General features: G+C 43.4%; 1 protein-coding gene across 1 annotated transcript in view; it reads right to left on the bottom strand.

Moving 5' to 3' along the window:
* Positions 1–694: 694 nt before the first annotated feature.
* The window catches only part of LOC117526656 (multidrug and toxin extrusion protein 1-like), a 71503-nt gene continuing 57352 nt past the window's right edge, over positions 695–14845 (bottom strand). Inside the window, exons 11-16 of the mRNA XM_034188710.1 lie at positions 10373–10448; positions 6500–6569; positions 6262–6394; positions 6083–6177; positions 994–1057; positions 695–915 (exon numbers count right to left, since the gene is read on the bottom strand). Coding sequence (XP_034044601.1) covers positions 695–915; positions 994–1057; positions 6083–6177; positions 6262–6394; positions 6500–6569; positions 10373–10448 — 659 coding nt within the window. The remainder of the gene's footprint in view (positions 916–993; positions 1058–6082; positions 6178–6261; positions 6395–6499; positions 6570–10372; positions 10449–14845) is intronic.

The raw sequence follows: 14845 nt of genomic DNA, 5'->3' as shown, positions 1-14845 counted from the left end.
TAAAAAGCTGCAATTCAGTATGTTGAGTCACTCACTGACAGAGTACCGCCTTGGTAAAAGTAATTTCAGATATTTTTCTCTCCAGTTTTGCTGGAGTTCGGTTTACAATCTGTCGCAGAGGAATATCTGAGTTCGGGGGCGCAGCGGCGGCCACGGCATGCTTTCCAAATGACCTGCTTCTTGTCAAGTTTCCCATCTTTTTTTAAAAGAACAAAGTATCTCCAAATGCCTGATTTAAATGTTTTAGCTGCTTCCATCTGCTTGCTGCGGTTTTCGTAGACCTGCATGTTTGTTGTGGTAGAAATGTGTTTTCTGGTTTCCATCCATGGTGCATTCAATGTGCCTCGGAAAAACTCGATGCAAGCAGGCACCGAGTGATCCATCATGATTTCACCCATCAGCTGAATCAATTGGTGGAGCTATTGTCCACCAATGTAACGACCACCCAAGATCACTTTAATTGTCCAGGCTTTGATCATCTCATCTCATATGGAACTGTCAGTCGCATACTTAAATTACTGGCTTTGGCTTGAAGGAATACAGCTGGTTTGAGAAGAACTTATGGAATCAGTAACTCAATGGGTGTTTTCAGATGAGAAGGTGGGTGTGGCTACCCAGCAAGAAATAAGGTTTTTTCATTATATTTTTCTTTTAAAGAGTTCTTAGCAACAGCTAGTCATCTGACTTTCTGTGTTTATTTGAACTCTTTTATGAGGAAGTCATTAATGAGGATTCCAGCGATGAGGATGAAGACCATCAGCAGGAATGTCAAGGAACGACGTATGATTAGCTGTCTCTTGGACAGAACCTCTCCCACTATGACGGTTGTGGATTTATTTGGGACTGGATCTTGTGCCTCATGGTATGTGGCGACCTCCTCATCATTCGCACAAGTGGGTGGCAGTGTGAACTTATCTGTAGGTTTAAGTGGAGTCTATTACAGAAGACAGCAGGTGAAAAAAAAAATACAAAGTGAAGATGACTCCTCCTTACCTGAACTGTCCATCTGGTTGACCTCGTTCCCTTCTGTGATTTGGATTCCTGCTGTCACAAGAGCCTGATCAGAGAAATTAAAGAAATATTTTGATGGTACATTTCAAACTGAAAGTGCAATTGAAGACACTGAGAGACTTTTCTGTGCTCACACGACGATACCTCGATGCTTCTTAATGTAGTTGAAAATTATACCAATGGCAATAGCAGCCAAATTCACATACTAAAGGTTTCATCAAAGACATGTGACTTGGTCATTTCCCCAATAACTGCACTTGGCCTATAATTCATATATGAACTGTGAATGACCACAAAAAACATTCTCGGCTACTGTGGCTAAAAGCTGACAAATCATTTTAGCCACATGGCATTTCTTTTAGTATTTGGTTACGTGGTTAATGGGTGGTGCTACCCGTAGGGTGGTCCTACAGTCAAGGGGTTTGGTCAGATTCAGAACAAAGAACCACCATGGTGTCCGTGTGGGCTCAGGTCCCAGAAGGAGAGAACAAAGGGTCCAGTGTGGTGTTCGATGGGCAGTGGACAGGGGCAGAAGTCCACAATGACTGACACTCAATTATGGCACCACAGCTTTCTTCATAACCATATTTTAATATAAGAGTATAAGTCACTTTTTTTGCTACTTAGAGAGCTCCTGTGACTTGTATACCCCCCAAAAAAATCATGTGTCTGTTATTAGTACTATTATAAACAAAATACACTATAATCACAATGTACAAAATCTCAAATTGAAGAGTTGACGAAAAAACTAAAGCACCGCACTCATAGAGAGCAAACATCTGCCAACACTAGTTTCCAATTTCACAAATGTTTACCTTGGAAAAAATTTTCAAGGTCAAAGTCCTGTTAGAAGTGGATTTTCATAAGCTAAATTAGATGTGATCAAATGTCAGGAGGATGTATTTAGTTCATGTACTTGAAACAGTTCTTTTGAGGTGTTGTCAGGTCAACTTGTTTGGTTTCAGATCATTTTCACAGAACATTGGTTATCTTTGCTATGCATAATTTGTCATTGTATTTTAACTGGAAAACAGACAAACAGGCATAAAATTGGAAACTCCATCCAATTTTTGGTGGTGAAGGTAAATCCACACCAGTGATTGAGGCACTTTTGATTGAGATATAATGCAAAATGTACACCAAATGGGATTTTCAATATTAAATTCAAATGTCCACAAAATCCACAATCTGGATCAGATCTGGATGAAACTTTGACAGGCGACAGCGTCAGTCTGCACCCTCACTATATAATGTAAAATATACATTAAAAGGAGGTTTTCAATGGCCACAAAATCTGTAATACTGCTGTGGCGCTCTGATCGCTCCCCCTCTTTTATTATGAAATAATGCTGAATTTATGTGGAAATGATTGTTGTACAAAAGCTTCAGATAACTGTCACCGAGATAGATGATGACTGGAGTGCAGTTTGAAGCAGAAATAAGGCGATAATCAGTGAATTGCTGCTGACGCTCCAAAATGACACATGCTCAGTGAAGGTAGGTTGGAACGATTTTAAGGGGGGACCATTCTGTCGGCGACACTGGATCAGATCCGGATCAAACGTTGTTGGTAAATGATACCATCCTACATAACACTCTCAAATACAAAATAAATGCAATCTTTTTTGACAGTTGCGAATTTTTCAAAATTCCTTCAATGTTAAAACATAGGGATTTTTCCAACTTTCCAAGATTTTTCCTGACTTTGACCTTTGACTTATGACTTTGAATATTTAATCAGTTCTTGCCGATCATGATATAAGGTTTTTAAGGTCACAGTCACGGTTCTGTTCTAAACTGTTTTGGAGTTATGAGGTAAAAACAGCAAAAATGGTGACAAAGGTCAGTTCCAGTTTGTACAGGGGCCAAAACTTTAAAGTTGCTCCAACTTTGGTAAAACATGATGTACATTATTGGTTGAAGGAATAGTTTGCACCATCTGTCGTGCTTAGTTATCATGTTATCGACATCAAACTTGTTTGACCTTTACTTTGGAGACCAAGCAGTCACAGTTTAACACTCCTTTTAGTTTTAAGTACATCCATTGTGAATCTTATTTAACTAAATTTCACCTGTTGTGAATCTTAGAAGTGGTTAGCATTTCGTTAATGGTTAGCTTGTGCAAGCTAGGTCGGGTGCACCCTTTGTTTTGGTAATCATTTCTTTTATTACTGTTGCTACCAGTCTAATACTTCTGATAGTTTTTCTGTGTAACTGCTGTGAACTGTAGCTCATTATTTTACTCCTGCGTGAATCTTTGGAGTGGTTAGTATTTTCGTTAGCAGTTAGCTCGCGCTAGCTTGGGTACGCTCTTGGTTTTCGTGGTGCACTAAGTACACTACTTTAGCCTTTACATAAATCCTGCGCGATGCTGGCAGATGAGTGGCTCTTCTAGAGAGCTGTGTCCGTAAGCTAGAACAGCTTCATAGTTCAATGGACTTACATATTACGGACACTCCAGACGAGGTTAGTGTTGGGCCGGCTAGCGTGCCCATTAGCATTAGCCTAGAAACGCCGGCTGTGGATGACGTCTTTTGGACTGCGGTTAGGCATAGGAAGTCACGTAGGGCTTGGTGCCCAGATGTGGTACCCGATCACACTCACCAATGTGAACTGTGAATGCGTTTTCTCCCTTGGACATGCCTGTTGTTAGCCCTTTGACCCCATGGGTGAGTTCCACTCCTATCTCCAGGCCAAAATGCCAGGCTTTAGTGATAGGGGATTCTATCACTCTCAAAGTCAGGTTACAGACGCCGGCTAATGTAAAATGTATTCCTTGAGCCAGAGCTCCCAACACTGCCTCCATCTTAGGGTGCTGACACTGCAGAAGGGTAGACAGACAAAGGAACATGACAGTAGATACAGCCACATAGTTATTCACGTCAGTGCCAATGATGTCAAAATGAAGCACTCTGAGGTCACAAAAATGAACAGAGACAGGACTTGTGACCTTGCCAGAAAGATGTGTTGGCATCAATTAATAGTCTCTGACCCCCACCCCTCCCGGGGTAATGATGAAGTGTTTAGCAGGCTGGCATCGTTAAATAGGTGGCTGGTGCAATTTTGTAGACAGCAAGGCTTTAGTTTTATTGATAATTGGCCTTCATTTTGGGGCCGTTGTGGCTTACTGATGGCGGACGTCCTTCACCCTACTGGGAAAGGTGCCGCCATGTTGTCTGCAAACATAGATAGAGCTCTACAGGGAGGGTAACATTAGTACTGTACAGCAGGCCACGGAGCAGGTGATTAGAGATCCTGAAAGGCTTATGACAAATCTGGTGTGGAATCCATTATCTTAGGGGGGAAATTAGTGCAGAAAATCCACGATAGTGATAGTGCAGTTTATGTGGCAGGGAGGGGAATTCATCCAGTTGAGACTGTGGCCTGTTTCCGCAGATGTGTCCATAAAAATCATAGAGGGATATGCTTTGCAAACTTAATACCCATTACTACATTAGATGATGGTGAAATTGAGAATGGCCCGCCAGCTATTCCACTGCCTACAACCCATGTGGAATGTCTCAAACCTAAACTTACTTCCAGACATCTTATATATGCTACTCTAAATCCAAACAGTCCAACATAAGATCACTGTCTTCAAAATTACTGTTGACTAATGATCTAATTATGGATCACAACTTAGATGTGATTGGGTTATGTGAAGCCTGGCTTAACAGGTTAGCACTCATCCAAGATTTGACCTCATTCAAATAATCCAGTACTGGCTGCATTGGGTCATTGCCTTAAGACCTTAATGGCAGACTGAATCTTTTCATAAATGTCATGCTGGGCTGAAAATGATTGCAACTGGATGTAGACCGCTCTCTCTAACACCTTAGATAAAAAGGAGAATTGAGATATAGGCCTAAAATTAGAAAGGATGGAAGAATTGCCATTTTTCTTTTTAATTAAAGGTTTCCCCACAGCATCTTTAAAAGCTAAAGGCGCACAGCCAGAGAACTGCTTTCTTCCACCTGAGAAATATAGCGAAGATTCATCCCATCCTGTCTACGGCTGATGGTGAGACCCTGATTCATGTTGTCTCTTCTAGATTGGACTACTCTAATGTTCTATTTTCTGGTTTACCGCAGTCCAGCATTAGGGGTCTCCAATTGGTTCAAAATGCTGCTGCCAGAGTTTTGACATGAAGCAGAATGTTCGACCATATTACACCCATTTTGGCGTCTCTTCACTGGCTTCCTGTCCCAGTGAGATCAGATTTTAAGGTTCTGCTACGAGCATCTAAAATTATTCACGGACTGGCACCTCTCTACTTAGCTGATTCAAATTAAACCCTATGTACCGGCCCAGGCTTTGCATTCTCAGGGTGCAGGTCTACTTTGTGTCCCTAGGGTGAATAAAACATATGTAGGTCACAGAGCTTTCTCTTATCGTGCATCTGTTCTGTTGAATGATCTCCCTGCATCAGTAAAACAGTCAGATTTTGTAAAGACCCCCAAGTCCAGACTTAAGACGCACTTATTTTCCCTTTCGTATGGCTAGCATACTGGCATAGTATGTTGCTATGCTTTTTACCCTTTTCATTTTATTAGTAAACAGAGCGGGTCACGGCCTCAACTTTATCTAAAATCTGGGTCTTTTACTGAAGCTTAGAAGTAGTGGCTGGCCATTACCTTAGTATTTCTTCTGTTTTTCTTGTTGCCTAATGCTGACAAATTATGTTGTATTTGTTGTCTTTCTGCCACCTGATTCTGTTTTTTCTCTCTGTTTGAGGTGCGGCTCCATCCAGAGATGGGAGTGGGTGTCTTCTTCTGTTGGCCTCCTGTCCTGTGCACCAGCATGGACTCCCAAAACTTCTTGTATATTCATGTTGTCAACTGTGTTGCAGCATGGCCCAAGCAGAGGGTCACCCCTTTGAGTCTGGTCTGCTTGAGATTTCTTCCTCAAATCATCAGAGGGAGTTTTTCCTTACCACTTTCACCTGTGTGCTTGCTCTAGGGGTTGGTAAGATTAGACCTTACTTGTGTAAAGCACCTTGAGGCAACTTGTGATTTGGTGCTATATAAATGAAATAAATAAATTGAATTGACTTCAAATTTTGTGTACGCACCTCTTCAGCAGCTTTCTCCCAATTAAGTTTGAACAAAAATAAGACTAAAAATATCGCCTGCAGAGCCACAGAGACGGCAAATCCAATCCATAGACCTATTCCAGAGAAGAGAAAAACAACACTGCTGGTCTCTTAAATGTTGGCTGAAAAGCACGAGAGAAGACAACAACTGTTCTCACCAAAAATGCCCATATCAGTTGTAAACAGCAGCGACACACCAACGGGGAGGGCAATGGCATAGTATCCTACCAGGTTACACAAAGCACCAATCACCTGTTTTCCTGCTCCTCTGAGAACACCTGCAGCCACCCCCTGTGGACATCAAACAGACCAAATCACCTTTTGTTGCTGTCAAAATTATGTCTTTAAAATTATGCTTATTCTTGCCATAAAATCATCTTTAATGCTTATTCTCACCACAGCAGCATCGGCAACGTGTATAAATCCAAACAGAAACATGACCTCAGCAACCTTCTGTATAATGTCTCTAAAAAACAAAACATAGTATCAGATGGGAGGAACTCCATCCATCCCCTTATTAATAATGGGGTTTCTTCTTCTTCTTAGGAGTGACCATATTTTAAATGTTCTGTGTTACATTCTAATAACCAATATAAATACTACATTGAAATACAGATTTATTATAACATAATCAAAACATTAAATGTATAAAAAGGACTTATTATCAACTCTACATGCCAACCAAATGTCTTATCTGTACATTTCTCTTGATCAGACAAGATCAAAAATATTATTGATGCCTCACATTTCCAAATTTAAGTGGTCAGATCACTGCTCACACCTGGCTTATGTTTATGACATTATTTATATTTGTTTTGATGTCTCTTCACTATTGACATTACATCACCACGTGTTCTGGTGAGGGGGGCCCGACTTAACGATCCTGCAATAAGGCCAGGTGTTGTCCAGTTACTCCACTGTGTATAATCTCCAGATTGATAAAGTTTTGCCTACTTTCAGACCAGGACCCGTTTTTATAAAGCACTCGAATCTTTGTAGACTAAGCTTACTTAGTCGACAAAGGTTAGTCGCTCAACACTCATCTTCAACCACTTATACAGGATTGGGTCGTGGGGCAAAAGTCCCAGCAGGGGACCCCAGATTTCCCTTTCCCGGGCCACAATGACCACCTCCAACTGGGGGATCCCGAGGCGTTCTCAGGCCAGTGTGGAGATATAATCTCTCCACCTAGTCCTGGGTCTTCTCCGGGGTCTCCTCCAAGATAGACATGCCTGGAAAACCTCCCTATGTAAGCGCCAAGTCCGGCTTACGGCCTAGCACCCAAACACAGCTCTTGCTTTGTGAGTGCAGAGATTGGATGGCCCTGAGAAGGGACCCCTCACTCCATACTCCCACAGCACTTCCCACAGTATCTCCCGGGGTACCAGATCATACACCTTCTCCAAGTCCACAAAACAAATGTACACTGGTTGAGCATACTCCTAGGCCTCCTCCAGGATCCATGTGAAAGTGAAGAGCTGGTAGGTAGGCTGTTCCACGACCAGGATGGAACTTGCATTGTTCCTCTTCAATCAGAGGTTTGACCATCGGTCGCTCAACATTATCTGTCTAATATACATTTCACATCGACAGTTAAGCTTGTAGATTAGCCGTTTTACGTTACTTGACGATTTTCAGTGTCATAGCGGCCTCACAAGTGCCGCTGCCAAGAAACGCCTGCAGTGTGTGACAGTTTTGATTACTTCCGGGTTGGTCCATCTACAAACATGGTTGAGTCTGCCGCAGCAGAGGATAAGTGCTCCTGACCTCGGCGTTGGTAAACGTCTCCAATGGATTATTACGATCCCGGTGTCACAGACTGAACGGTCATTTGGGAACATAGAAGGTTGTCTGAGACTGAGTTTCTACACCCAAAGCGATCAAAGGGAATAATGTGATATTAATTATCAGGTGACAAAGTAAAACCTCTTAAATCTGTTGTGTGGGCCGCTGAAGAGGAGGTACTGCTGGCCCACCACCACCAGAGGGCGCCCTGCCTGGAGTGCGGGCTCCAGGCACCAGAGGGCGCTGCCGCCTCACAGGAGCAGCCAAGGTGACAGCTGTCACCTATCAACCGAGACAGCTGACATCCATCAGCAGAGGGGTATATCAGCTGGACGGCATCTCCACCTCATTGCCGAGATATCGCTCTACCAAGGAGGTAACGTATCCAGCCCAACGAATTGTCTTCTGACTATTGAATACTTTTGCCTTTGCACAGAAAGAGAGAAGAACAGCAGGAGACTGTATTTTGGGATAAGTACTCGCATTCCTGCACTACAGTGTTGTTGTTGATTAGAGGTGGAGGTGGTGTTTCCACCCTACGTGTTGCTGGGTGCAGCCGCACCCACATCTGACTGTTTCTGTTCCTCGCCAGCAGTACCGGATCCGACGAGCGGAGGCAGTGGCCACCTGGGAGTTCGGGACTTGGCGGCTCCAGTATTCCCGGGGTTCGGTGGCGGAGGAAATCGGGTGGTTCCGGTTCGACTCGGACAGACGTCTCCTATCGTCGAGCCTGCCCACACGACACCATTGGAATTGGTTATAACCACAATTGTAATCTGTTGTGTTTGTTGTGCGTATTCACAACAGTAAAGCTTTGTTATTTGACTTTCTCCATTGTCCGTTCATTTGCGCCCCCCTGTTGTGGGTCCGTGTTCCTACACTTTCACAACAAAATCATTCTAAAGTCAGTTTTAAGCAGAAATGAGGCGATAATTGGTGAGTCGCTACTGATGCTTTGAAATGACGGAGGCACAGTGAATGCAGCAGCAGCAGCTCGTCTGGCTGCTGCACTCTGATCACTTCCTCTGTCTTGTATTATGAAATAATGCTGAATTTATGTGGAAATAATTGTTGTACAAAAGCTTTGGATACAGAGGAAATTTTGCTGAGTAAAATTTACTCTGCTGGGATAGCATTTCATCCCAGTCTAAATAGAGTAAATTACACTATCATAGAGTGAATCAGCTGTACAGTTGTCACAGACTGAACGGGCCCCTCCCTAAACATTGCTCCGCCCTGCCTCCAATGCGCTTGTGTCATTCCAAAGCCCAGCCACCCATCTGACACAGAGTCTCTCCATCCAAAGCGATCAAATGGATTAATGGAATTATTAAGTAACAGATGACAAGGTAAAACCTCTTGAATCATTCTAAAGTCAGATTTAAGCAGAAACAAGGCCGTTTTAAGCAGAAACGAGGCTTAAAACGGAGATGCATTGAAATGTCCGGCACGCAGTGAACACATCAGCGAACAGCTTGTGCAGCTGTGCTGCTCTGATCGCTTCCTCCATCTGTTGTTATGGAATAATGGTGAATTTATGCAGACAGGACTGTTGCACAAAAGCTTCAGATATCTGTAGCTGAGATAGATGATGACTGGAGTGCAGTTTTAAGTACAAACAAGGTGATTATCGGTGAACCGTGGCTGATGATGTATGCGCAGTGACGGCAGGGCTGTGATGTTCGATCTGTGACACTGTCAGGTCAATGCAATTTACACTGTTTTGAGTTGATTTAGCTCTGTGATAGATTATATGTCACTCTATTTGGACTGGGATCAAATGCTATCCCAGCAGAGTAAATTTTACTCCACAAAATTTCCTGTGTATCTGTCGTTGAGATAGCTGATGACTGGAGTGCAGTTTTAAGTAGAAACGAGGTGATAATAGGTGAACCACGGCTGATGCACAGAAATGACGCATGCACAGTGAAGGCAGGGCCTACCGATTTTTAGGGGGTACCGTTCGGTCGGTGACAGCGGAACACCCACTCCTGCCGCAAGTCTCTCCTTCCTTCCTCCTCCATAAAGTGGTGGTACATGACAGCTGCCTTTTTTGACATAAGACACTGAAGTTTTTTTGACTAAAATATGTTGTTAAGATTAGCCTCCTCTGGACCAGGCTAAAAACTTTAGTCGGCTAATGCGAAACTTTAACCAACTTTGCGCTTTGTGCAATGAGTAACATCAAAAGATGAGTCGACTAAGTGAGTTTAGCCCACTAAACAAGATTAGACTGTTGTATGAAACTGGACCCAGAGCTGAAATTGATGCAATAATAATAAGTATGAAACCCATGTTTCTCCTTCCTCAAACCTTGATACTTTATTATGATTATAAGCTGTATAATTTTTCAATTTTTTCAATTTCAATTTATTTTCATTTATATAGTGCCAAATCACAACAGAGTCGCCCCAAGGCACTTCACACAGGCAATATAATTGTTTACTGAATACTGAAGGCCATTGTGTTCATGTTTGTACTCACTTCTCTGTGGTGAAAATGTATCCAATGACATTTTTAGCGATGATCAGAATAGTGCCAACCACAGATGCAATCATGGCTGAATGAAAGGGGGGTGGACATAAAACATGTCAATATAAGGAAACAATGTTTGAAATTATTTGTGAAAAAATGAGAACCTGAACAAAAGTAAGAAAGTATTCCTGTGAATGTGTCTATTGTAAACAGCACCTGACTAATAGTGCAGAATGTCATCATCATCAGTGAAAGACAAAGTGTCTACGTTTGTACGTATGATAGTAAAACAAAATGAAATGCAAGATCAGACATAATGAAATAAAACTTATGAAGCACATGGTTGAGATTTAATAGTCCAGTTTATCTAAAGATGCTTCAACAGGAGCAGTGGACTTTGCTGATTTTTTTTTTCCTTTTCAGCGGAGTATTAACATTATTTATTGTGAAGTAAAAACATATCTCAATAAATAACCACGCTACATATCTCAATGATTGAGAATCACCATCTCAGTCTCACTGCTAATAAGGCAGTGTGGCCATGAAAATGTGTTCACAATATCAAGGTGGAGCACATTTTGTGGTTTAATGAGGCAAATGGGCAAGAAGGTGCCGCTGATGCCTCAGTGTTTTGGCATTTCTTTGTTCATTTTTGTGTGCTACTCCTGTGTTATCCAATGGTTCCTGGATCTCTTTCACCCGCACTGAGCTCTTTGAAGATCAGGGGAATAACGTCAGTAGATTTGTTTCCCGTTTCTCTTGAGCCTTCAGTAGATTCATTGGGCATTTTGGCCAAAGGTGTCCTCACCTGGGCCAAGGTGAGGACACCTTTGGCCAAATGCGTGGGCCAGCGCATTGAAACACCACAGGAGGGGCAGACGAGCCGGAGCGCTTGTTTGGCTGCGCCATCACAGCCACCGTACACCGCTACAAGAAATACTCCTCTCCACTGTGTGCTCTCTGCAAAATATACTGAACGAACTCCAGCTATTGCTGGGGAAAAGCAGAGAATTCACCACATCTGCTTTTTCGTGCTTCACAGAGACGTGGCTCTGTGGATCGATTCCGAACTCTGCGCTGCAGCTGGCTGTTATTGTCAGCTCTGCTCGAGAAACAGGTACGGGAGGGGGGGTCTTGCCTCTGTCTTCAAGGACAGCCTCAGATGCCGACGTCTTTCCACAAATAACTATGCGTCCTTTGAGCTACAGTTATTTGTGATTGAACTTACCAGCCCTATTTTATGTGGGATTGTGTATTGCCCACCGAAATACAATAAGGATTTTATTCAAGAGTTTTCAGAGTTTTTAACAGAATTTTCTCCTATTTTTGATAACCTTTTAATTTGTGGAGATTTTAACATTCATGTTTGTTGCCCTTCTGATATCTTTGCCACTGATTTTAAAACAACTTTCACTTCTTTTGATTTAATTCAATCGCTTGATCATGGTACGCACCATCATGGTATCTGAAGTCACCTTCTCTGATCACTTCTCCATTATCTTTAAAGTTGAGGCACCGCTGATGTCCTATAAACCTCGTGATGTGTGTCACGGATGACGCATTCTCACCTCTTCAACAGCTAGAGAATTTGCTGCTGCCTTCACAGACATTCAGAATATGGACATTCATAGTGTGGAGTCTCCTTCGAGGCCTGAGAGCTTTCTGTCTTTCTTCCACACCACTTATACTGGGGTTCCGGGCTCAAAAATGAGCCAAATAAAGATCTGATCCCTGGTTTGACACTGTCCTTGTCCTCAGGCAGCAGTGCTGACAAGCTGAAAGATGCTGCAAGAAGTACAAACTTCAGGTTTTCCAGGAAATACTGAGAGATACCTCACTGACTTTCAACAGGCGATGAGAGAGGGAAAATGTCAGCATCTGTCAAATGTGATCCGGAGCACCAGAACTCTTTTTAACACTATTAATTTAGTTGTTAACCCACGCACAAGTGTTCTGGCTGTTGCCTCGCTCAGTACTTGTGAGGACTTTCTTCATTTCTTCACTGAAAAATTTGACAGAATAAGAAAACTTGCCAGCAACAGCGTCAGTGCTGACCAAGCCGTTGTTCCAGTTCCTCCTGCTGTGTTTGAGCGATTTGAACTTGTTCTCAAGCTCTGAATGGTTTGGCCCAAACCTTACTTAGCCCAGCTGCTGACACTTCTGGAACAAACCAGAGTTTTGAGATCTTCTAACCAGTGTGTGCTAGAGGTTCTGAGGTCCAGATACTGCCATTGGGGAGACCGGGGTTTCTCTGTGGCCGCACCCAGATTGTGGAACAAGCCCCCCCCCCGCTTATCATGCCGTCCCACAAGCCACTGTGGGACACTTTGACCATGCCATGGTCCACCGGATTCCTACCTATACCTACCACTACCTACCACTGCAAACTTGCAGTGAGGACATCTAAACAGTGGAGCAGTGAGGCTGTGGAGGATCTACAAGCATATTTAGAAAAAATGGACTGGGATGTGTTCAAGACTGCTACCAACAGTCTGGATGAGTACACAGATGCTGTGACTTCATATATCAGCTTCTGTGAGGAGTCTGCTGCATTCCATCATGAACCATGTGAGGTATAACAATGACAAACCCTAGTTCTGTTTTTAACTCAGAAAAAGAGAAAATCCAACTGTCTCGGGTGTTCACAGACATCTTCAACACCTCCCTGGAGACATGCCAGGTGCCAGTATGCTTCAAAGCCTCCACCATCATTCTCACCCCCAAAAACAAAGAACTTCCAGACTTAATGACTACAGACCCATCGCCCTGACCTCTGTGGTGATGAAGACCTTCAAGCGCTTTGTCCTCACACACCTAAAGGCCATCTCTGACCCCCACCTGGATCCCCTGCAGTTTGCTGACAGAGCCAACAAGTCGGTTGACAACGCCGTCAACATTGCCCTCCACCTCATCCTCCAGTATCTGGACTCCCCAGAAATCTATGCCAGGATTCTGTTTGTGGACTTCAGCTCTGCTTTCAACACGATTACACTGGCCCTACTGCAGAAGCTCTCTCAGCTTGGCATGCCTGACTCCACCTGCAGATGGGTCACTGACTTTCTGTCCAACAAAAGGCAGCATGTGAAGCTGGGGGGGACATCTCCAACACATGGTCCATCAGTACTGGATCCCCCCAAGGCTGTGTTCTTTCCCTGCTACTCTTCACCCTGCAGACCAGTGGTGTCAAAGGTATTCCAGAAAGGGCCAAGAGGGTGCAGATTTTCTTTGAAGCCACTGACTCCAGCAGGTGATTTCACTGATTAATATCATTTTGAGCAGATGGGATAAGTTCATCAATGAAATCATCTGGTGGAGTTGGTGGTTGCAAAGAAAACCTACACCCTCTTGGCTCTTTCTGGAATACTTTGGACACCACTGCTGTACACCAACAGCTACACCTATAGCCACCAGTCTGTAAAACTCCTGAAGTTTGCGGATGACACAACTCTCATCAGAGTCATCTCAGATGGGGACGAGTTTGCCTACAGAAGGGAGAATGACCATCTGGTGCCCTGGTCCAAACAGAATAATCTGTTAAGACAGTGGAGATGGTTGTTGACTTCAGGAAGAACCCAGTCCCAGCCAACCCATCACCCTGTGTGACTCCCCAGTGGCCATTGTAGAGTCCTTCCATTAGCTGAGGATCACAATCACCCAGGACCTCAAGTGGGAGCTGAACATCAGCTCTCTCATCAAAAGAGCACAACAGAGGATGAACTTTCTGCTGCAGCTAAGGAAGCTCAACCTGCCAAAAACAATGATGGTGAACTTCTACGCTGCTATCATTGAGTCCATCATCTCCTCCTCCATCACCATCTGGTACGCTGCTGCCACTGCTAAGGACAGGTGCAGACTGCAGTGTATCATCCACACATCAGAGAAGGTGATCAATGGCAAGCTGCCATCCCTTCCAGACCTGTACACCTCCAGGACCCTGAGGCAAGCAAGGAAGATAGTGGATGATCCCTCTCAATGACACAAAATTTTGTCACCCTCCCCTTTGACAGATGGCTAAGGTCCATCAGGACTAAAACTTCAAGACACAAAAACAGCTTCTTTCCGTCCGCAGCTAGAGTTATAAATAATGCCAGAGACCCCCATTTACCCCGCCTCCCCACTCCCTCAGCACAGACTGATCATCCCTGTACTGTTCATCTGCATGCCTGCACAGCCCCATTCCACCATATGTACAACCCCTGGCAAAATTTATGGAATCACCGGCCTCGGAGGATGTTCATTAAGTTGTTTAATTTTGTAGAAAAAAAGCAGATCACAGACATGACACAAAACTAAAGTCATTTCAAATGGCAACTTTCTGGCTTTAAGAAACACTATAAGATATCAAGAAAAAAAATTGTGGCAGTCAGTAACAGTTACTTTTTTAGACCAAGCAGAGGGAAAAAAATATGGAATCACTCAATTCTGAGGAATAAATTATGGAATCACCCTGTAAATTTTCATCCCCAAAACTAACACCTGCAT

This window comes from Thalassophryne amazonica, chromosome 15 (genome assembly GCF_902500255.1).
Source record: "Thalassophryne amazonica chromosome 15, fThaAma1.1, whole genome shotgun sequence".
Lineage (NCBI taxonomy): Eukaryota > Metazoa > Chordata > Actinopteri > Batrachoidiformes > Batrachoididae > Thalassophryne > Thalassophryne amazonica.
The sequence above is the reverse complement of the archived record's forward strand: the minus strand, read 5'-3'. Positions and strand labels throughout refer to the sequence as shown.